The 25,144-nt window shown below is 42.6% G+C and overlaps 1 protein-coding gene across 1 annotated transcript in view; it reads left to right on the top strand.

Annotated features, from left to right (window-relative positions):
- Positions 1-24,938, top strand: part of LOC119957690 (M1-specific T cell receptor beta chain-like) — a 104,958-nt gene extending 80,020 nt beyond the window's left edge. The window contains exons 5-9 of the mRNA XM_038785761.1: positions 591-649; positions 17,911-18,255; positions 18,495-18,515; positions 22,577-22,683; positions 24,177-24,938. Of these exons, the coding sequence (XP_038641689.1) occupies positions 591-649; positions 17,911-18,255; positions 18,495-18,515; positions 22,577-22,683; positions 24,177-24,203 (559 nt within the window). The 3' untranslated portion in view covers positions 24,204-24,938. The remainder of the gene's footprint in view (positions 1-590; positions 650-17,910; positions 18,256-18,494; positions 18,516-22,576; positions 22,684-24,176) is intronic.
- Positions 24,939-25,144: the final 206 nt, after the last annotated feature.

The raw sequence follows: 25,144 nt of genomic DNA, 5'->3' as shown, positions 1-25,144 counted from the left end.
GGTCATTCAGAAAGATTATGCCTGATCTGATCATGACTGAACTCCACTTAACTCCCTGTTCCAAGAACGCCAGACTCCCCTTAGAGATTAATATCTGGAAAACGCAGCCTTGAATATGTTAACTGACCCAGTCTCCGAGCCCTCCGAAGAAGGGAATTCCTAATATTCTGTACTCTTAAAAGGATAAATTTCTCCTCATCTCCAATTAAAATTATTCTGAAACTATTCCGCCAGAGTTTTAGATTCCGACCCCCCCACCCCTCCGACCCCCCTCGCCCTCGAACCCTCGAGGAGAAAGTTTCACTCAGCATTTACCTTGACAAGTCCCATTCGAAATCACATATTGGCTTATGAAAATCTCTTCCCGGCCATGCAATCTCCAGATCTAGAGTAATATGTAGATGAAACTGGAAGAGGGTGGAAAATTATAGAGACATAACGGCATGCAAAGGTCAAAGATAATGCGCAAAAAGTAAAGTAAGATACAGTATGAAAAGCAGAATATTACACAATGCAACGTTTTCCTGTTGTGTTTATTGACTGGCATGGAGCGAGTTGAAAAAAACTCTAGTTTTATTACAACTATGTAGCATAGTGTCTGGAAGCTATGATTATACATTTGGCGATGGTTCGAAACTCGTGGTTTTGGGTAAGTTCTATAGCATTGAATTGGCACTTCTAAGTAAATTTCTATCAGAGAAGATCATTGCATGAGGACTGATAAAATAACATCTCATTGAAATTTAAAATCATTAAAATCTTTCTGCAGAACAACGGCCTGATATTTCAGACAACCATAATGATATTAATGTTCACGTTCCATCAATATATGCCTCAGACCCCGAGTGGAATATTCAACATTTTAGAAAAAAGTCGTTTTTTGTGTGTAGTAATCGGCTAGTGATAACGCCCTTGAATATTAGAGGTGGAATGCTCTACCCCGGACCAATGTCCCTGTGTCAGTTTTAGAGGGTTGATGGTGGACGTGAGGTAGAGAAAGGTAGGTCAAAACATAAACAAGTTTAAACTGAAGAGGTACTGAAGGTTGAAAGCGCATTCGTTTATTACACACTTCCAAGAAGTTTAGGAAGAAAGCTACACTAAACCTGGATAAATCACCAGTTAAGTCTCAGCTGGAGTAATGCGTTTCATTTGGGGTGTCGCATGTTATGGAGGGACTGAGTGTCTTGGATTCATTGCACAATCAGAATCAGTCGGATCGGTACAAAGATCTGTCATTCAAAGGATGCATTCCACAAAATTTGATATTATTCACTGGCATTTCGACTGTTAAAAATGTTATTTAGAGATATTTAGGGGAACTGATAGTGTCATGGAGAGAACCTATTTAAGCTGATTCGGTCATCGAGAACTTGGGGATGGGCATGAAGTAAAAATCAAAGGCCGACCTTTCGGGTCAAAATTGACAAACACTCGAATAGGTAAAATACGTTCAAACAGGAGAAGCTGGAGTTCCTCTCCATAGAGCAGAATAGGATAAGGCAGGTTTTAACTGAGGTGTTGGAAATTATTAAAGTTTTGGATGCAAAGATAATCAGAACAAATTTTGTCGGCAACAGGGCCGGTAACCAAAAGGGACACATTTATTGTAATTAACTGATATAGAAATATATCGCCATTCGTGCACTGTCACTGGGTTCACTCCTTAAACTTCCCCCCTCCCCGAACCCCAACAGCACCATGGGTGTCTCTACACCACACGGACTGCAGCGGTTCATGAAGGCGGCTTACCGTCATATTCGGAAGGAAAATTACAGATGAGCAGCAAAACTGACTGAACCAGCGAAAATCACTCTCTGTAATAGAATCGGAACGCGGGAGTGTGCTAAATGCTTGAAAGAAAGCCAATTTCCATTGATTGCATATTTAAAAGTATTGGGAAATTATCCAACCAGCTGAAGAGGCGTTGGAAACTAACTCTATGGATAATTGCGAATGGTATTTGTACTAAAAGGGAATCATGGGATCCAAAGCACTGGCTCAGGTGTTTTAACCATTCGAGTCTGTCCCACTATTCAAAAGATAACGGCTAATGCTCGCTCCAGAATCAACCTGGTACCTGGGACTTCGAGGTTGGTACCTGGGACTTCGATGTTGTGGCCATTTCAGAGACATGGATAGAGCAGGGACAGGAATGGTTGTTGCAGGTTCCGGGGTTTAGGTGTTTTAGTAAGCTCAGAGAAGGGGGCAAAAGAGGGGGAGGTGTGGCGCTGCTAGTCAGGGACAGTATTACGGTGGCGGAAAGGATGCTAGATGGGGACTCTTCTTCTGAGGTAGTATGGGCTGAGGTTAGAAACAGGAAAGGAGAGGTCACCCTGTTGGGAGTTTTCTATAGGCCACCTAATAGTTCTAGGGATGTAGAGGAAAGGATGGCGAAGATGATTCTGGAAAAGAGCGAAAGTAACAGGGTAGTTGTTATGGGAGACTTTAACTTTCCAAATATTGACTGGAAAAGATATAGTTCGAGTACATTAGATGGGTCATTCTTTGTACAATGTGTGCAGGAGGGTTTCCTGACACAATATGTTGACAGGCCAACAAGAGGCGAGGCCACATTGGATTTGGTTTTGGGTAATGAACCAGGCCAGGTGTTAGATCTGGAGGTAGGTGAGCACTTTGGAGACAGTGACCACAATTCGGTGACCTTTACGTTAGTGATGGAAATGGATAAGTATACCCCGCAGGGCAAGAGTTATAGCTGGGGGAAGGGCAATTATGATGCCATTAGACATGACTTAGGATGTGTTGGTTGGAGAAGTAGGCTGCAAGGGTTGGGCACACTGGATATGTGGAGCTTGTTCAAGGAACAGCTATTGCATGTTCTTGATAAGTACGTACCAGTCAGGCAGGGAGGAAGGGGTCGAGCGAGGGAACCGTGGTTTACCAAAGAAGTGGAATCTCTTGTTAAGAGGAAGAAGGAGGCCTATGTGAAGATGAGGCGTGAAGTTTCAGTTGGGGCGCTTGATAGTTACAAGCAAGCGAGGAAGGATCTAAAGAGAGAGCTGAGACGAGCAAGGAGGGGACATGAGAAGTCTTTGGCAGGTAGGATCAAGGAAAACCCAAAAGCTTTCTATAGGTATGTCAGGAATAAAAGAATGACTAGGGTAAGAGTAGGGCCAGTCAAGGACAGTGGTGGAAAGTTGTGTGTGGAGGCTGAGGAGATAAGCGAGATACTAAATGAATACTTTTCGTCAGTATTCACTCAGGAAAAAGATAATATTGTGGAGGAGAATGCTGAGACCCAGGCTATTAGAATAGATGGCATTGAGGTGCGTAGGGAAGAAGTGTTGGCAATTCTGGACAAGGTGAAAATAGATAAGTCCCCGGGGCCGGATGGGATTTATCCTAGGATTCTCTGGGAAGCCAGGGAAGAGATTGCTGAGCCTTTGGCTTTGATTTTTAGGTCATCATTGGCTACAGGAATAGTGCCAGAGGACTTGAGGATAGCAAATGTGGCCCCTTTGTTCAAGAAGGGGAGTAGAGATAACCCCAGTAACTATAGGCCGGTGAGCCTAACGTCTGTGGTGGGTAAAGTCTTGGAGAGGATTATAAAAGATACGATTTATAATCATCTAGATAGGAATAATATGATTAGGGATAGTCAGCATGGTTTTGTGAAGGGTAGGTCATGCCTCACAAACCTTATCGAGTTCTTTGAGAAGGTGACTGAACAGGTAGACGAGGGTAGAGCAGTTGATGTGGTGCATATGGATTTCAGTAAAGCGTTTGATAAGGTTCCCCACGGTCGGCTATTGCAGAAAATACGGAGGCTGGGGATTGAGGGTGATTTAGAGATGTGGATCAGAAATTGGCTAGTTGAAAGAAGACAGAGAGTGGTAGTTGATGAGAAATGTTCAGAATGGAGTTCAGTTACGAGTGGCGTACCACAAGGATCTGTTCTGGGGCCGTTGCTGTTTGTCATTTTTATAAATGACCTAGAGGAGGGCGCAGAAGGATGGGTGAGTAAATTTGCAGACGACACTAAAGTCGGTGGAGTTGTAGACAGTGCGGAAGGATGTTGCAGGTTACAGAGGGACATAGATAAGCTGCAGAGCTGGGCTGAGAGGTGGCAAATGGAGTTTAATGTGGAGAAGTGTGAGGTGATTCACTTTGGAAAGAATAACAGAAATGCGGAATATTTGGCTAATGGTAAAATTCTTGGTAGTGTGAATGAGCAGAGGGATCTCGGTGTCCATGTACATAGATCCCTGAAAGTTGCCACCCAGGTTGATAGGGTTGTGAAGAAGGCCTATGGTGTGTTGGCCTTTATTGGTAGAGGGATTGAGTTCCGGAGCCATGAGGTCATGTTGCAGCTGTACAAAACTCTGGTACGGCCGCATTTGGAGTATTGCGTACAGTTCTGGTCGCCTCATTATAGGAAGGACGTGGAAGCTTTGGAACGGGTGCAGAGGAGATTTACCAGGATGTTGCCTGGTATGGAGGGAAAATCTTATGAGGAAAGGCTGATGGACTTGAGGTTGTTTTCGTTAGAGAGAAGAAGGTTAAGAGGTGACTTAATAGAGGCATACAAAATGATCAGAGGGTTAGATAGGGTGGACAGCGAGAGCCTTCTCCCGTGGATGGAGGTGGCTAGCACGAGGGTACATACCCTTAAATTGAGGGGTAATAGATATAGGACAGAGGTCAGAGGTGGGTTTTTTACGCAAAGAGTGGTGAGGCCGTGGAATGCCCTACCTGCAACAGTAGTGAACACGCCAACATTGAGGGCATTTAAAAATTTATTGGATAAGCATATGGATGATAAGGGCATAGTGTAGGTTAGATGGCCTTTAGATTTTTTCCATGTCGGTGCAACATCGAGGGCCGAAGGGCCTGTACTGCGCTGTATCGTTCTATGTACCCACAACCCTGATTTTTCTTGTTTCCAAAACCTAAAATCAAAGTCAGATTTAAAGGTTGTCAATGAATCGATTTCCATTTTCGGAACTTAGATCCAAACCCTTTCTCTGCAGAAGTGTCTCTTCTGAAATGTCTGGCTCTGTCTTTTTAGATTATGTCCCAGAATGATACAGAACCCGACTTGCACGAATGGCTTCTCTCAGCTATCCTTTCAGTTCCCCCAAAGTATCCCGAAAGAAACAGCACAACCTTCTCAATCAGCATTTTGTTTAATCTATCCTCGTCATTGATCTATTCAGTTACTTATATGATTCTGGGAAATCAGTTGTACTGCCTCGTAAGCCAATAAACAGAGTGATTCCTGAGATGACTTGGAGTAAAATCAGCTACAGAAAGAGACATGATGAGGGGAAAGAAGTGTTGTAGGAAGGGAGAGAGGGGAGCAGCGTGACAAAAACGAAAACTAATGAAAATGTAAAAATTTTAAAATTCACCCTTTTATCTTTTCTCAGAACAATTTACCACCTATATAAATAATGAAACGCCATATTTCGCAATTGTTAAGCTTATGGACCAGCAATGTTAATTGCCAGGGTATTAAGATGTGACACGTCTATAAAATGATAATTGCTTTGTTGATAACAAACTGACTTCCCTGTGCCCATTGTAGCATAGGTTTTGGTTTGAACAATTGTGTAGTCAAATGCTGTTTTATACAATGATGTGTGCTCCTCAGTATTCTACCAATAAATGAGAATATCATAAATATATGCGTACCTTGGAAACTATGTAGATAATGGTATTTCAAGATAATTAAGCAGGGAAGTTTACTGAGGTGCCTAATGTAGGCTTTTCTGATGCGAATAGCTTCTTGAGATTGGTTGATTTGAAATTCAGGTTTTGAGGACATCATTCTGAAATTAGTGTTCGGTGATTTAGGATTAAAATCAGGAAATACGGCTTCACAGAAAGGTAAATAGAAATATGGAACCACCATCCATCACCATCGACCCCCCCCCCCCCGCCCCTCCAGACAACTACACCTTCCCGCCCCCCCCCCCCCCCCCCCGTCCCCCGTCCCTACCCACCCGACGCGCACACACACACTCACAGGCAAACAATTAAATAAGACAGGTTCCATATTTTGTTTCGCCAGGGTGACAACAGATAAGACATTTTCGACAAGTACTCATAATTTTTTTGTTATCTCGACAATGAAGGGCTGATTTAGAGATTACAACAGATGCAAACCCTTGACAAAAGTTTTCAAAAAGCTACAGAAGAACATAATGAGACCATTCCTCCCTTGGCCCCATTTTGCCAATCAGCTAGATTGTGGCTGACCTGTATTTTACCTCCATCTATACATATTTGTTTCTGTGGTCAATGCTATACGTTTGTAAATATTATGTATACTAAGCAAAGGTAAGTCAAGGGCGTAAACAATAAGTCAATCGAGCAAAAATGTCCCTTGGCCTTCTTCGTGAAAATAATTCAATTGAATACACAAGGGTTTGGGGTTAAACCTCAGATGAAACATAACTTTAGGGGCAGCAGGGTAGCATGGTGGTTAGCATAAATGCTTCACAGCTCCAGGGTCCCACGTTCGATTCCCGGCTGGGTCACTGTCTGTGCGGAGTCTGCACGCCCTCCCCCTGTGTGTGTAGGTTTCCTCCGGGTGCTCCGGTTTCCTCCCACAGTCCAAAGATGTGCGGGTGAGGTGGATTGGCCATGCTAAATTGCCCGTAGTGTCCTAATAAAAGTAAGGTTAAGGGGGGTTGTTGGGTTACGGGTATAGGGTGTATACGTGGGTTTGAGTGGGGTGATCATGGCTCGGCAACATCATGAAGGGCCTGTTCTGTGCTGTACTGTTCTATGTTCTACAACTTAAAGCTTTGATTTAAATATCAGCCGAAAGCATAAAACTGCCCAACAAATTCACTCTATATACTAAACTAATCAAAGAGGTGAGCGACATTCTAGCCATGCGCAGTTCACTAGTTCATTTCACATCCTCTATTTTCCTGAAGCAGGTGCCCTTGGGTTTGCTCCTTAATCCATTGGTACTTGGTTTATGTACAAGGGAATAGCCACTTCGGAGAGTAGTTGGAAGATAAGTACGTTGTTTGGACCGGTCTCACATTTGGTGAGGACTGAGTTGGGACGCCAGATGGCCCTCCCTAAAACTGATTAGTGAATCAATGGGTTTTGAATGACAGTCCAACAGATTGAGGGGGTCACTGTCATTATGCAGAAGAAAAAGGGTTCACTCATTCTATCGTATTTCCGTAAATTCACTGAAAGATTTTCCCCACTTGAATTTATTGCAATCTATCAGCTTTGTTCTGCAACATTTTATTTTACCTGCACGTGTGAAATTCATTAGAAAGTTCAACATACCTCAACCATTGATAGAATGTTTCTGCTGATATCTTTTCGCGGATTAAAATAAACAAAGTAACCCCTCACATTTGGTAATGACTGTGTCCAACAGTCACCAACACATCTTCCAGAGAAACAACTCATCTGCTTATTCTCGATTCAACCCAATCATGTTTCTGTACGCGTCTATTAAATATTCCTTCAGCTTTTGTGGCCTGGGGAGAAAATTTCCAGCCTCTGCATTCTATCCACGATGACGGAACCGCCTCATCCTGGTACCCTTCTGATTTATTTGCCCTGAACCCTTTCCTTGGCATCCATAATCAAGTTCGCTGTCCAGTATGCAAATATTTCGACAGCTATGCAATTCCCAATAAGATGAGATAGAAACACCATAAAGGACAATTCAGTATTTACTTCCACAGATAGACACATAATAATAATGTATATTGTCACAAGTACTCTTACATTAACACTGCAACTAAGTTACTGTGAAAAGCCCCCAGGTTCAGGTTCACAGAGGGAGAATTGAGAGGTCAGTAAACAATACGTGGATTCATAGTCATAATTCAACTGAAGATCGCTGTGTTGGAATAGCTCAAATCAGTTTAATTGCAATTAAGCCATGTTTTCAGTACCACGTGAGCTATTATATAGTCACAACAGTTTTTTTTTTTTTTTTTTAAATTTTAGATTACCCAATTATTTTTTCCAATTAAGGGGCAATTTAGCGTGGCCAATCCACCTACTCTGCACATTTTTGGGTTGTGGGGGCGAAACCCACGCAGACACGGGGAGAATGTGCAAACTCCACACAGACAGTGACCCAGAGCCGGGATCGAACCTGGGACCTCAGCGCTGTGAGGCGGTTATGCTAACCACTTGGCCACCGTGCTGCCCTGTCACAACAGTTTTTTGCTGCTTTTCAAAGCTTCCATTTCTGGCGTTCCACGATTAGACAACTATAGAGTTTTCGAAACATTTTAATACGTTTGAGGGTATTAACAGGTGAGCGTGGGCAATCCTTCCCGGACGTCTTTCCTCGGATGGTAATGGCTAGCACGAGGGGACAAAGCTTTAAATTGAGGGGAGATAGATATAGGACAGATGTCAGAGGTAGATTCTTTACTCAGAGAGTAGTAAGGGCGTAAGTAAGTCGGAATGCCCTGCCTGCAACAGTGGTGGACTCGCCAACATTAAGGGCTTTATATGGTCATTGGATAAACATATTGATCATAATGGAATAGTGTAGATGGGCTTAATATTGGTTTCACAGGTCGGCGCAACATCGAGGGACGAAGGGCCTGTACTGCGCTGTAATGTTCTGTTGTCTTTATATAATTGGAGTCTGAATATTGCCATTTTAAAAAAGTTTCTCCAATAAGTAAATTCTGGCCGTGTTGTCTGTTCCACATTCCATTCTATCGACTATTGACTGTTTTTCCTTCAGCTGTATGAGCCCTAAAATCCGAAAACTCTCTCTCTCTCTCCAACCCCCAACCCGCCCCCGCCATTCCTCTCTCCAGCGCCGACCGAGCAATCTGCCACCCCCAACCCCTTTCCTCTGTGTATAGACACGTTATTATGAATTCCCCTTGCTCAGCTTAAATGTACAGGATTGACATGAAGCTGACATCGCATACATGAAAAGAGGAGGTGCAGATCAAAACCCACATCCGTTTATCAAAACACACTTGCAATAAATTTAAAGCATGGCAATTACTTTTCAGAAACCAACAGCCGCTGACCATTTATTCATATATTTGTGACAGAAAAGTGCACAATTATTCAATTTTCTCACGTCAGAATGGATTGGAGTAGAGAAAACTAACTCTAAATGAACCAGGAATTTTAAAAGTTGGAATAGTTTACTTTAATTTTTCTCAGAAACTGAAATGAGTTGATAAAACAAAATAAGCTACTGAGCTATGAGAGATTGAGGTGAACATCCCGACACATAGGGCAACACTGAAAACTGTGATAGATGCACGACACAACACAATGTTACAATTCACTGTAACATACAGAGTTAAAACAACACTCACATGGCAGCGATGCACATCCTCAGTACAAAGCTATACAGATATACCACATATTGACAGCTTTATGAATATAAACGTGCTTCCATTCATCTATCTAAAGAGATAGAGATTAATATCTACCTTTTGTAGAAACTTAAGGTTGCAGGACAAACCCAGAATCTATGTATCAGAAACTCTGGCAGACAGTAAAATAGACAGTGGCATACGCAAGATTTGGCTGACTTATGGAAAGTTTGGCAGCACAGTAGCATGGTGGTTAGCATAAATGCTTCACAGCTCCAGGGTCCCAGGTTCGATTCCCGGCTGGGTCACTGTCTGTGCGGAGTCTGCATGTCCTCCCCGTGTGTGCTTGGGTTTCCTCCGGGTGCTCCGGTTTCTTCCCACAGTCCAAAGATGTGCGGGTTAGGCGGATTGGCTATGCTTAATTGCCCTTAGTGTCCAAAAAAATAAGGTTAATGGGGGGGGGGGTTGTTGGGTTACTGGTATAGGGTGGATACGTTGACTTGAGTAGGGTGATCATTGCTCGGCACAACATCGAGGGCCGAAGGGTCTGTTCTGTGCTGTACTGTTCTATGTTAATGGGGGGGGGGGGTTGTTGGGTTACTGGTATAGGGTGGATACGTTGACTTGAGTAGGGTGATCATTGCTCGGCACAACATCGAGGGCCGAAGGGCCTGTTCTGTGCTGTACTGTTCTATGTTATCACACATCTATTTTGGCCACCTGCGCCTAATATCTACTGACACGTCGGCTTCAATTTCTTTGCCTGACTTCCTCATCCACAGAGGTGCATCGAGCGTTTTTTTGTACTACAACAGGAGCATTGCATGAATTATGCAGTGTTTCGAACTTGTGAAAAATGAAAATTGCATATTGTCACAAGTAGGCTTCAAATGAAGTTAATGTGAAAAGCCACTAGTCACCACATTTCGGCGCCTGTTCGGGGAGGCTGGTACGGGAATTAACCGTGCTGCTGGCCTGCCTTGGTCTGCTTTAAAAGCCAGCTATTTTGCCCTGTGTTAAACCAGACCCTTGTGTGGAGCATTGTATCAAATCCTTCTCCACCATACATTAGGAAGGTTGTCAAGATCTTTGAGAGGCTGCAGGCGAGGTTGATAAGAATAGTAATCGGGCTCAGCGACTTCAGTTATGTGGAAAGACTGAATAATTGGTGACGTCCTTCCATTTATATGATTATAATGACATTGTATCAAAAATCAAAAAGGGCGACAGTACAAGGTACAGTGACTGATGGGAGCTCAGTGAATAGGCCCAGTAATACTAAAAGGAATAAAACTGGAGATGTTAAGATTCAAAACGGAGGTTAAAAAAAAACAATATAAGTGTACTTTACCTGAATGCTCGTAGTATTCGGAATAAAGTAAATGAGTTGATGGCACAAATCATCGTGAATTACTATGATTTAGTGGCCATTACTGAAACATGGTTAAAGGATGGTCACGACTGGGAGTTAAATATCCGAGGGTATCAAACTATTCGGAAGGACAGAGTGGATGGTAAGGGAGGTGGTGTTGCTCTGTTATTTAAGGATGACATCCGATCAATAGTAAGGGATGACATCGGTGCTATGGAGGATAAGGTTGAATCCATTTGGGTGGAAATCAGGAATAGTAAGGCGTAAAAGTCACTGATAGGAGTAGCCTATCGGCCACCAAATAGTAATGTTATGGTGGGGCAGGCAATAAATAAAGAAATAACTGATGCATGTAGAAATGGTACAGCAGTTATCATCGGGGATTTTAATCTACATGTCGATTGGTTTAACCAGGTCGGTCAAGGCAACCTTGAGGAGGAGTTTATAGAATGTATCCGCGATAGTTTCCTAGAACAGTATGTAATGGAACCTACGAGGGAACAAGCGGTCCTAGATATTGTCCTGTGTAATGAGATAGGATTGATTCATGATCTCATAGTTAGGGATCCTCTCGGAAGTAGCGATCACAATATGTTGGAATTTAAAATACAGATGGAGGGTGAGAAGGTCAAATCAAATGCTAGTGTTTTGTGTTTAAACAAAGGAGATTACAATGGGATGAGAGAAGAACTAGCTGAGGTAGACTGGGAGCAAAGACTTTATGGTGGAACAGGTGAGGAACAGTGGAGAACCTTCCAAGCGATTTTTCACAGTGCTCAGCAAAGGTTTATACCAACAAAAAGGAAGGACGGTAGAAACAGGAAAAATCGACCGTGGATATCTGAGGAAATAAGGGAGAGTATCAAATTGAAGGAAAAAGCATATAAAGTGGCAAAGATTGGTGAGAGACTAGAGGACTGGGAAATCTTTAGGGGACAACAGAAAGCTACTAAAAAAGCGATAAAGAAGAGTAAGAGAGATTTTGAGAGTAAACTTGCTCAGAATAAGGGCAGCACGGTGGCCTAGTGGTTAGCACAACCGCCTCACGGCGCTGAGGTCCCAGGTGCGATCCTGGCTCTGGGTCACTGTCCGTGTGGAGTTTGCACATTCTCCCCGTGTCTCCGTGGGTTTCGCCCCCACAACCCAAAAATGTGCAGAGTAGGTGGATTGGCCACGCTAAATTGCCCCTTAATTGGAAAAAATAATTGGGTAATCTAAATTTATTTAAAAAAACTTGCTCAGAATATAAAAACAGACAGTAAAAGTTTTTACAAATATATAAAACAAAAAAGAGTGGCTAAGGTAAATATTGGTCCTTTAGAGGATGAGAAGGAAGTTTTAATAATGGGAGATGAGGAAATGGCTGAGGAACTGAACAGGTTTTTTGGGTCGGTCTTCACAGTGGAAGACACAAATAAAATGCCAGCGACTGATAGAAATGAGGCTATGGCAGGTGAGGACCTTGAGAGGATTGTTAACACTAAGGAGATAGTGATGGGCAAGCTAATGGGGCTAAAGATAGACAAGTCTCCTGGCCCTGATGGAATGCATCCCAGAGTACTAAAAGAAATGGCTAGGGAAATTGCAGATGCACTAATGATGATTTACCAAAATTCACTAGACTCTGGGGTGGTCCGGGTGGATTGGAAATTAGCAAACGTGACACCACTGTTTTAAAAAAGGAGGTAGGCAGAGAGCAGGAAATTATAGGCCAGTGAGTTTAACTTCGGTAGTAGGGAAGATGCTGGAATCTATCATCAAGGAAGAAATAGCGAGGCATCTGGATAGAAATTGTCCCATTGGGCAGACGCAGCATGGGTTCATAGCTAATTTAGTGGAATTTTTTGAGGACATTACCAGTGCAGTAGATAACGGGGAGCCAATGGATGTGGTATATCTGGATTTCCAGAAATCTTTGATAAGGTGCCACACAAAAGGTTGCTGCGTAAGATAAAGATGCATGGCATTAAGGGTAAAGTAGTAGCATGGATAGAGGATTGGTTAATTAATAGAAAGCAAAGAGTGGGGATTAATGGGTGTTTCTCTGGTTGGCAATCAGTAGCTAGTGGTGTCCCTCAGGGATCCGTGTTGGGCCCACAATTGTTCACAATTTACACAGATGATTTGGAGTTGGGGACCAAGGGCAATCTGTCCAAGTTTGCAGATGACACTAAGATTAGTGGTAAAACGAAAAGTGCAGAGGATACTGGAAGTCTGCAGAGGGTTTTGGATAGGTTAAATGAATGGGCTAGGGTCTGGCAGATGGAATACAATGTTGACAAATGTGAGGTTATCCATTTTGGTAGGAATAACAGCAAACGGGATTATTATTTAAACGATAAAATATTAAAGCATGCCGCTGTGCAGAGAGACTTGGGTGTGCTAGTGCATGAGTCACAGAAAGTTGGTTTACAGGTGCAACAGGTGATTAACAAGGCAAATGGAATTTTGCCCTTCATTGCTAGAGGGATGGAGTTTAAGACTAGGGAGGTTATGTTGCAATTGTATAAGGTGTTAGTGAGGCCACAGCTGGAGTATTGTGTTCAGTTTTGGTCTCCTTACTTGAGAAAGGACATACTGGCACTGGAGGGTGTGCAGAAGAGATTCACTAGGTTAATCCCAGAGTTGAAGGGGTTGGATTATGAGGAGAGGTTGAGTAGACTGGGACTGTACTCGTTGGAATTTAGAAGGATGAGGGGGGATCTTATAGAAACATTTAAAATTATGAAGGGAATAGATAGGATAGATGCGGGCAGGTTGTTTCCACTGGCGGGTGAAAGCAGAACGAGGGGACATAGCCTCAAAATAAGGGGAAGTAGATTTTGGACTGAGTTTAGGAGGAACTTCTTCACCCAAAGGGTTGTGAATCTATGGAATTCCTTGCCCAGTGAAGCAGTTGAGGCTCCTTCATTAAATGTTTTTAAGGTAAAGATAGATAGTTTTTTGAAGAAAAAAGGGATTAAGGGTTATGGTGTTTGGGCCGGAAAGTGGAGCTGAGTCCACAAAAGATCAGCCATGATCTCATTGAATGGCGGAGCAGGCTCGAGGGGCCAGATGGCCTACTCCTGCTCCTAGTTCTTATGTTCTTATGTTCTTTATGTATCGCAACTAACCAGAAAAACAGACACAATTTAAAATAAAGTACAATTGAAGTACTCGCGGGAGTTCAGAAGAATGAGGGGGGGGGATCTCATAGAGACTTATAAAATTTCAACGGGACGAAACAGGTTAGATGCACGGAGGATGTTACCAATGATGGGTGTGTCTAGAACCAGGGGTCACATTCTGAGGATTCTGGGTAAACCATTTCCACATATAAGGAGACATTTCTTCACACAAAGAGTGGTGAGCCTGTGGGATGCATTACCACAGGAAGTAGCTGATGCTAAAACTTTGAATATATTCAAGCGGCAGCTAAATATAGCACTTGGGGAGAATGGGATCAAGGCCTATGGGGAGAAAGCTGGATTAGGCAATTGAGTTGGATCATCATCCATGATCGTGATGAATGGCGGAGCAGGCTCGAAGGGCCAAAAGGCCTCCTCCTGCTCACATTGTTTATGTATATATGTATCGATGTAAAAATACTCAAAATCGTGGCGCAAGAAGTGTTCCCAGTGAATAAAAGTGTTATTGTACGGACAGAATTTAAACTTAGGTTCAGGCTCCTTTAAAATTGAAAACATTTGAATAACAATGCGTTCTGGTGCTCAAGGCACTTTGCTCAATTTCGGCTATCGTACCAAATTATTAGCTCCAGGTGAGGATGTAACCTGGTCAACCCAACTCTATCATCATCAGCTCAACTGGTTGAAAATCATATTATTGCTCAATATACCCATTACACAGCATTCTTGCTTCCAAGTCCAGACGCCATAGAATCAAGTCGTACACGAGACTTGAGTCCATAATCCAGGCCACCGCTGTGGGAATTTCAGTACTGAAGGCGTGCTGCACTGTCGAATTTTTCAGCATGAGTTGTGTCGCACTATTGGAAAACAGCGTTGACTGAGTACTGCACAGTCAGAGGTGTCGTACCGAAGGGATACCATAGTGCTGATGCTGTGAGCCTTCAGATGCAACATCAAGCTGAGGCTCCATTAGCTCTCCCGGATGGACGAAAATGGTCCTGAGCATCATATGTAGATGAGTGAATTCCTCCAGTGTTTATTACTCAACCAACATCTGTAAAAATGATATGATCGTATATCCAATGGCCACTGTAAGAACTTAACTGTGCACTACTAAACTCTAGCGCATTATAATATTAAAGCATTAGATACCGCTCAACCTGTAAATTGTGTGTTTGTAAATTTGTCTGGATGTCTTGAAAGCTGCGTGCAAATCACTCTTCAAGTATTGCATGCCTTGCAACCACAATCTGCTTTCCTAACGGAGCGAATGCATTTTAACAGCACTGTTGTTAAATGTAAAACAGATGGCTGGTTGCCATTTCTGAGCCGGATATCTTACACTGCACCTTCGTTTTACAAATCCATGCCAACCCCATATATTATATAGGTGGACCAGATTATATTGGCACTTGTGGGCAAATCGCCTTTTTGAGTACTCGGAACTCAAAGAATCAAATAACATGCCCTTCTGGTTGTGAAATGTGTCCACATATTAATTACATAGAAGGCACAGAACATTATTTCGTCCCTCCTCATCTAATCTAAAACATATCCTACTCTGTTTCTTTCCAAATCATATTTTTATCCAGATTCTGCCACAAAGTATCGATGATAATCGTCTCAATTCGCCCATTTGGTAGAGAGCTCCACATTCTCACTACTCCCTGATTGAAGCCTTTTCTCCTGATATCTCTACTGAATCTAATGTGATCAAAGCACCGTCCAATTACAGGTTACGTTTGAAAATGACATAACCCAATCGCAAACAATAATCCGAAACTTAAAAAAAAGACAATTGCATAGCTAGAGACGAGAAATAGCTGAGTTAATTAGATAAATCAACTGAAACATACAAAGGGAAATGAACAGTAAGTAACATTGAAAGAAGCAATTCAAATTCCTCAACAGAAAATAGATCCCATTGAAAATCAACAAAAAAGTCAGTAATGAAGATCCAACCGTGACTCACTTGGGAAGCTAAGGTTGGAAGAAAAGAAGAGACTTATAATGTTGCTTAAAAAATAAGGGTCTGCGGATATCGATTGTTTAGAAACAGCAGAGGGCCAATCGAAAATCTATAACAAGGGGAAAGTGGAATATGTGAACAAACTAGCCACGAATGTACAAACAAATCACAAGAGCTTTTTCAGAATATAAAGAGGAAGTGAACAATTAAGTAAACATTGGCCCCTTAGCAGTGAGATAGGCGACATTATCATGGGGAATAATTCAATGGCTGACTTAAACAAATAAATTGTGCTCATCTTTTCACAGTAGAAGTCATAAGTTTCATGCAGAGTGTGAGTGGTATGTGGAATGAGCTGCCGGAGGAAGTGATTGAGGCAGGGTCATTTACAACATTTAAAAGGCATTTGGACACATACATGGATAGGAAAGGTTTCGAGGGATATGGGCCAAATGCAGGAAAATGGGTTAGCTTAGATGGGATTGTTGGTTGGCATGGGCCAATTTGGGACGAAGGACCTGTCTCAGTGCCGTAGATTCTAGGAAATGTTTCGTCCTCTTTTGGTGAATTCTAAAAAGCTCCCAATCCCCAGTCTTTCTGCTTCTTCTGGTAATTTTATATGTCTCTGCAGAGATTTGACATTATCCCTTATTTCTTTTGTAAGCCATGGTTGAGTTACCTTTTATTTTTGCGGCAGGCAGGATCGGCAGTTTCAATTCATGCACACGCAAGACAAAGCATTCACACCTTACAACCTGATTCGGTATTATTTTGTAATAGAATACAGAACATTACAGCGCAGTACAGGCCCTTCGGCCCTCGATGCTGCACCGACCCGTGAAACCACTCGAAAGCCCATCTACACTATTCCCTAATCGTCCATATGTCTATCCAATGACCATTTGAATGCCCTTAGTGTTGGCGAGTCCAATACTGTTGCAGGCAGGGCATTCCATGTCCTTACTACTCTCTGAGTAAATAACCTACCTCTGACATCTGTCCTATATCTATCTCCCACAATTTAAATATATGTCCCCTCGTGCTAGACATCACCATCCGAGGAAAAAGGCTCTCACTGTCCACCCTATCTAATCCTCTGATCATCTTCTATGCCTCAACTAAGTCACCTCTTAACCTTCTTCTCTCTAATAAAAACAGCCTCAAGTCCCTCAGCCTTCGTTCATAAGATCTTCCCTCCATACCAAGCAACATTCTGGTAAATCTCCTCTGCACCCTTTCCAATGCTTCCACATCCTTCCTATAATGTGGCGACCAGAACTGCACGCAATAGTCCAAATGCGGCCGCACCAGAGTTTTGTACAGCTGCAACATGACCTCATGGCTCCGAAACTCAATCCCTCTACCAATAAAAGCTAACACACCGTACGCCTTCTTAACAACCCTCTCAACCTGGGTGGCAACGTTCAGGGATCTATGTACACGGACACCGAGATCTCTCTGCTCATCCACACTACCAAGAATCTTCCCATTCGCCCAGTACTCTGACTTCCTGTTATTCCTTCCAAAATGAATCACCTCACACTTTTCTGCATTAAACTCCATATGCCAGCTCTCAGCCCTGGGCTACAGCTTATCTATGTCCCTCTGTAACTTGTAACATCCTTCCGCATTGTCCACAACTCCACCGACTTTAGTGTCATCTGCAAATTTACTCACCCATCCTTCTACACTCTCCTCCAGGTCATTTATAAAAATGACAAACAGCAGTGGCCCCAAAACAGATCCTTGTGGTACACCACATGGTAACATAGAAACATAAAAATAGGAGCAGATGTAGACCATTCGGCCCTTCGAGCCTGCTCCGCCATTCAAGCTGTTCATGACGGATAGGAAGCTGTTTTGTTCTGAACTGAAAGCAAAATTAATTGTTTTCCGTCTGAAGGGTTATTTATTTATTATACATTTACGAGATGTAGGCTAGGCCAACATAAATTTCCTATTTTTAATTGCCCTTATCAAAGTGGTGGTGAGCTGCCATCTTGAGCGGCTGGAGTCCCGATAATGTAGGTTCCATTGTTGTTTGGAAATGAGTTCCACTGTACACAATTCTCACACTGGTTTCATTCCCGTCCGTGTTCTCACCATTTACTTTTGTTTAACCCCACACAGAACATCCGGTTAAGAATGCCACAGTCACTCTCTTCGAACCGTCTCCCAAAGAGATTAAAGAAAAGAAGAAAGCAACTGTGGTTTGCCTTGTCTCTGACTTCTACCCCGACAACTTAAAGATCTTCTGGTCCGTCAATGGCGAAGAAATGCAGGCCGATACCAAGAGCATTCAAACCGATCTCAATTCCATCTCAATGGACGGTAACAAATCCTACAGCATCACCAGTCGCCTGAGATTCAATGTCCATGACTGGGTCAAAATTAGGACGATTACATGTAAAGTGGATCACTATGCTGAAGGATCCACCAAGAGCACGCAACATGACACGTTAACCGTCAATGCTGGTAGGTCCACTGAAGCTGCCATGCTTTAGCCATGAAAAAAACAGATTTTGCTCGGTGGCTGTGCTCGTCTCAATAATAAAGTAACCACGCAGATGAAACTGTAGATCAACAAATAACTAAATTAATAATTAAAAAATACATAGAACTTGCAAATGTAATGACAAAAAAATGTTAAAATCATATTAAAAGGACTGTCAGAAGGTTCGAAATAGTTATGATTTTCTCTTCATTTGTTTCAGAAATCTGCGGTGTAACTAAAGGTAAGCCAACATGTCCTTCTATCTGCTTTTGGCAACCAGGCTTTGGGTAGAGTGTGAATTTTCCTTCAGAGAATGCAAAGGAGGTTCACCAACATGGTTCCAGAGATGGGGGCGGGGGATGAGCGGCAAGGTCACCTTGGAGAAGCTGGAGTTGTTCTCCTTCCAAGAATGGAGGTTCAAGAAAGAGTTAATGGGAATGTAAAGATTGCCATAGATTTAGACGATATTGACACAAAAAGAAGTTGCTCCGTCAGCTGATGATATATGGAATAGGAAACACAGGTTTAATGTTTTGGGAAAAACATGCAAAGGTAATGTGAAGAAATATTTGTGTTATGCGGAAAGTTGTAATGAACTGTCGATGAAGGTAGTGGAACTGCAGAAAATCAATCATTTCAAAAGCAACCAGGATGGGAACTTGAGACCAATTCACAGGGCTACAGGGATAATGGTGGGTGGGGATAACTGAACAGCTCTGCAGAGAAACATCACAGACTGGAGAAGCCGAATGGCCTTCCTCTGTTCCACAGTGATGTTCAGACTGTAGATCATAGTCAGAATTGCTAAACTCTAATTCCGGGATTCTTCATGTATTAAAAATGCCATGCATAATTCATTTCAACATTTGGAAATATTTGCTTTCCATTCAAAATTCTTTGATCACAGGATTGTTACGGAGCGGAAGTAGGCCATTCGGTCCATTGTATATGCACCGGTTCCCCTAATGAGCATTATGACTTAGTGCCAATCCCCTGCATTTCTTCCCCATCCCTGCACTTTATTTCTATTCGAAAAATCATCTAATTCCCGTGTGTTTGTCTCAATCTAACCAACATTCACCACAACTCCAGGCAGCGCTTCCCAGAACCAAAACACTCGCTCTGTGAAAAAGGTTTTCCTCACATCACATTTCCTTATTTGAGAAATTACTTTAAATATGAGCCCTCTTGTTGATGATTTTGTGAGCGGAAACAGTTTCTCCCTATCTACTCTGTCCTGCCCCCTTAAGAATTTGAATGTATCTATCAAATCGATGGTTAACCCTCTTCTCTTCCAAGGAGGACAGTCCGAACGGCTTTAATCCATTGTCAAAACTGAGGGCACTTATCCCTGGAGCATTCTTGTAAATCCCTCCTGCACTCTCTCCAGGGAGAACTGTCCCAACATCACCAGGCTATCTTTATTAATTCAGTTTCTCATCCCTGGAGTCATTGTCTTAAATCTGTTCTGCATCCCCGAAAATGCCTTCACGGCTTTCCTAGTGTGGGGCCCGGAACTGTACTCATTATGCAGCTGAGGTCCAATTACTGACTTGGATAAATTTAGCCTAACCTGCTTGCTCTTGTACTCCATGCCCCCATTAATAGCGCCCATAATACGGTATGCTTTATTAACTGCTCTCTTCACTTGTCTTCCAACCTTCAATGATGTTCTTCAATTATTGTTCTTTAAGATTTTAGTTTAGACGAGCAGCATGGTCGGCACGGGCATGGAGGGCCGAAGGGCCTGTTCCTGTGCTGTACTTTTCTTTGTTGGAAGTACAGATACACACAGGTAGAGAGAGAGAAATACAGCACAGAACAGGCCCTTCGGCCCACAATGCTGTGCCGAACTTTTATCCTAGGTTAATCATAGAATTTTGGACACTAAGGGCAATTTATCATGGCCAATCCACCCAACCTGAACATCTTTGGACTGTGGGAGGAAACCGGAGCATCCGGAGGAAGCCCACGCACACACGGGGAGGATGTGCAGACTCCACACAGACAGTGACCCAAGTCGAAATCGAACGTGGGACCCTGGAGCTGTGAAGCAATTGTGCTATCCACAATGCTACCGTGCTGCCCTTAAGAAGAAATTAATCTACACTCCATTATTCTACCCTACTCCATGTAGCTATCCAATAGCCGCTTGAAGGTCCCTAACGTTTCCGACTCAACTACTTCCACAGGCAGTGCATTCCATGCCCCCACTACTCACTGGGTAAAGAACCTACCTCTGACATCCCCCCCTATATCTTCCACCATTTATCTTAAATTTATGTCCCCTTGTAATGGTGTGTTCCACGCGGGGAAAAAGTCTCTGACTGTCTACTCTATCTATTCCCCTGATCATCTTATAAACCTCTATCAAGTCGCCCCTCATCCTTCTCCGTTCTAATGAGAAAAGGCCTAGCACCCTCAACCTTTCCTCGTAAGACCTACTCTCAATTCCAGGCAACATCCTGGTAAATCTCCTTTGCACCTTTTCCAACGCTTCCACATCCTTCCTAAAATTAGGTGACCAGAACTGCACACAGTACTCCAAATGTGGCCTCGCCAAGGTTTAGTACAGCTGCATCATCACCTCACGACTCTTAAATTCAATCCCTCTGCTAATGAACGCTAGCACACCATAGGCCTTCTTCACAGCTCTATCCACTTGAGTGGCAACTTTCAAAGATCTATGAACATAGACCCCAAGATCTCTCTGCTCCTCCACATTGCCAAGAACCCTGCCGTTAGCCCTGTATTCCGCATTCTTATTTGTCCTTCCAAAATGGACAACCTCACACTTGTCAGGGTTAAACTTCATCTGCCACTTCTCAGCCCAGCTCTGCATCCTATCTATGTCTCTTTGAAGCCGACAACAGCCCTCCTCACTATCCACAACTCCACCAATCTTCGTATCGTCTGCAAATTTACTGACCCACCCTTCAACTCCCTCATCCAAGTCGTTAATGAAAATCACAAACAGCAGAGGACCCAGAACTGATCCCTGTGGTATGCCACTGGTAACTGGGCTCCAGGCTGAATATTTGCCATCCACCACCACTCTCTGTCTTTTATCGGTTAGCCAGTTCGTTATCCAACTGGCCAAATTTCCCACTATCCCATGCCTCCTTACTTTCTGCATAAGCCTACCATGGGGAACCTTATCAAATGCCATACTAAAATCCATGTACACTACATCCACTGCTTTACCTTCATCCACATGCTTGGTCACCTCCTCAAAGAAGTCAATAAGACTTGTAAGGCAAGACCTACCCCTCGCAAATCCGTGCTGACTATCCCTAATCAAGCAGTGTATTTCCAGATGCCCAGAAATACTATCCCTCAGTACCCTTTCCATTACTTTGCCTACCACCGAAGTAAGACTAACTGGCCTGTAATTCCCAGGGTTATCCCGATTCCCTTTTTTGAAGAGGGGCACGACATTCGCCACTCTCCAATCCTCTGGTACCAACCCTGTTGACAGCGAGGATGAAAAGATCATTGCCAACGGCTCTGCAATTCCATTTCTTGCCTCCCATACAATCCTTGGATATATCCCGTCAGGCCCGGGGGACTTGTCTATCCTCAAGTTTTTCAAAATGCCCAACACATCTTCCTTCCTAACAAGTATCTCCTCCTGCTTACCAGTCTGTCTCACACTGTCCTCTCCAACAAAATCGCCCCTCTGAACTGTCAGATCACTTGGATTCACCTCAAAGAACATGCATTCCATCAGTTTAATGTCTCATTTCAAAAATGGTTCGTCCAATCGTGCACTGTTTCCTCCCTACTGACACAAGGAGTTTCTATGAGGCCTGTGCGAATCGAGAGTGTGGTCTGACTGGGCCAAAAGCAGAAAGCACCCTACTGATTTTTGGCTTACACAAACTCCTAATGCATACACTTTTGATTCCCGAATTCAGATCGTCCTTCATCTGTGGGAGAAGGATGTTGGTGCGGTCCCCACAGTAGATTGAAGTGTACATATTTGGACATAGAATGTCAATGGAGTAGACTTACTGTAATTGGGTCGTCCTATAGCAACGGTATGCATCAGAGGACAATATAATCGTTTTACAACTCAACTCATACACTGGGATGAAACAAAAACATAAAATAATGGAAAATCTCAGCAGTCTAACATTATCTGTGGAGAGAGAAGGGAGCTGACGCTTCGAATCTGGATGACTCTGTCAACGCTCATACACTGGGATCCTGAAATGAAGACATGTTCCATTTGCTAAACGTAAAAGTTGTTACTTGGGGAGAACAGAAAGTCCATAATTGTTCATTATGTTTACTTCACAGCTTCGAAACTGCAAAGTATGGGAACAGGAAAATTGACTTACCTGATCCTCATCTGCAAAAGCATATTTTATGGGATATTCGTCTCAATAATTGCTTGGAAAACTAAGGTACGTTTAAACTAACTACATGTATTAAAACATGCATTCGAAAACTTCGTTTCGGTGCTGAAGTCATGGACAAAAATGCCTTACCTGAGTCGTTGGACACCTTTACTTATATTTAATGATGGTCTCTAGATTCTCTGCAGACAAATTCCATTCCATATTCATTCAAACCGCTTCCATTTTACATGGTATTAATGGAGGAACCCATGTATTCATTCATGTTATTATTTACAAATTATTTCACAGAAATATTCCACTCGGCTCAATTGGTGCCTACCTCGGTTGAAGCACCACAGTCGTCCTACCCCATCTAATACTAGCACCATGACCCTCTGTTACTCTGTACGTCTATTTCTTTATCTATATTTTGAAATCATCTAATCTATTGGTCTCAATAGCTCTAAATGGTAGCAATTTCCACATTTTAACTAACTTTTTGGTTGAAGTATGTTGGATATATGAGCGATTATCTTATATTAATGACCCCTGGTTTCGAATTCTTGTTCTGTGGAACACAAATAAAGACAACTTCTTATTCACTCCAACATCCACGACACCAAGTCAACCGTCACGTGAATACAATTAGTCCTATTGAGACTATTGGGTATAAAAACACATAGGTTATCATCAGGATGAAATACAAAACGAAGGACTGTGTCCATGACCTAAAATTTCTGAACTCATTGTTGAGTTTAGAATTCTGAAAAGTGTTTAATCAGAAGATTAATGTTCCAACTTGCGTTGGGCTTCACTGGGACATTGCAACGTGGCGAGAATAGAAATGTGAGCATGAGAACAAGGTGGTGAATTGAAATGGCAAGTGATGGGGAGGTCGGGGTCCTGTTTGCAGATTCAACTAAGGTGCTCCACAAAGTAGTCACGCTGTCTGCGATTGGTCTTCCCAATGCTGAGGCACCGTATTGTGAGCAACAAGTAGCGTAGATCAAATTGAAAGATGTGTAAGCAAATTTCTGATTCACCTGGAAGGAATATTTGGACCATCGGACAGTGAGGAGGAAAGAGACATCGGGCTACATGTTGCATGTTGTGTTTTTGGAAAGGGTTGAGGTATTGAGCGCGATAAAGAAGTTGGCCAGGATGCCATAGGGAGAACTGCCCCCTACGAACCCTTAGAAGGGATGGGGAGAACATGCATTTAATGGTGGCATCCTGTTGGACTTGGTGCCTGGTGGGGTGGAAAGTGAGATGAAGAGGAACGCTATTGTGATTCCGAGAGGGGTGGAAAAGGGTGAAGGCCGAAGTGAGGATATATTTGCATGCAGCGAATTGCTATGATCTGGAATGCATTGGCATGAAGGGAAGTGGAAACAAATTCAATACTAACTTTGAAAAATACATGCGATATATATTTTTGGGAACGGGAAAGGACAATGGGGAGATAGCAGGAATATGCCAATAGGTTGACAGAATGACCTCTTTCTGGACAGTATGATTCTGATTTGAAAGTGATGATGAGGCCCACTTTTTTTTACTAGACATCTTACAACAAAAGATTTGACTGATCATTACAAACGTTGAATGGAGAAATGATGGAATACATGAAAGAGAGAGAGAAGAGCGGAAATATCAGTATTGCGAATAGCTCGGGGTGAACTTTGTCCCATCAACTCTTGCTGCACCGATGGAAATATTGATGCTCTGTTGCTGCGGGCGATTAATGGCGAAATTTAGCTATTAGCTTTTATATTGGAATAAATCCTTTCGTAATCCTGACATTGCTTCAGGTTCTTGGTGTCTAAATAGATTATGCTTTGAAAATTCTGACAGTTGTCTAGATTATTTGCTTATTCATTGTAAGTCCGTGTTATTTGAATCTTTGAAAAGAATCATAGAATCTAAGCAGAAATTGCCCCTTGTGCAATGCTTGAAAAAAATCTGCCATTGTTTTAGTTGCTCCCAGATGAATAATTCCAGCCTCTCTGACGTCCCCATGAAACTAAAGCTCTTGTGCCAGTCCAATAAAGCTGTGTATATTATTAAGTAGCAGAAAGAACATTGTAACTCCAATCATATTTAGTACAGCTATTGACGTATCTTATTCTGGTCCAGTCATGCATTACTGTTTGTGTTAGTTTTAGAATTATCCTCATAGATTGTGGACCCAGACTGGGATCACAATTGTCTATTATTTGTCATATGCATCCGGTTTTGACAAGTCTCTTGCGATTTTTTAAAAAAGATATCTCTTCTACTTGTTCACTGTTTAAGAAATAAATATAATATTTCTACAAAGAAAACTGTTTCTTCTCACCATTATTTCAGTATTTCCCATGCGTGGCTTTTTTTCTGAACCTCAATGTATAGGTAACCTTTTTATGTGTGTTTGCTGGGTGTGGGTATAAAGTGGTATCGACCAAATATGGGAAAATGTGGCTTAAATGCAGATCAGCTACAAACGTCGGAAAAGGCACCAGGGATCCAACTGCATCATTCTGTTCCTATG

Source organism: Scyliorhinus canicula, chromosome 27, assembly GCF_902713615.1.
Source record: "Scyliorhinus canicula chromosome 27, sScyCan1.1, whole genome shotgun sequence".
NCBI classification, from domain to species: Eukaryota; Metazoa; Chordata; class Chondrichthyes; order Carcharhiniformes; family Scyliorhinidae; genus Scyliorhinus; species Scyliorhinus canicula.
Note: the sequence above shows the minus strand (reverse complement) of the source record. Positions and strands in the feature narration are given on the sequence as shown.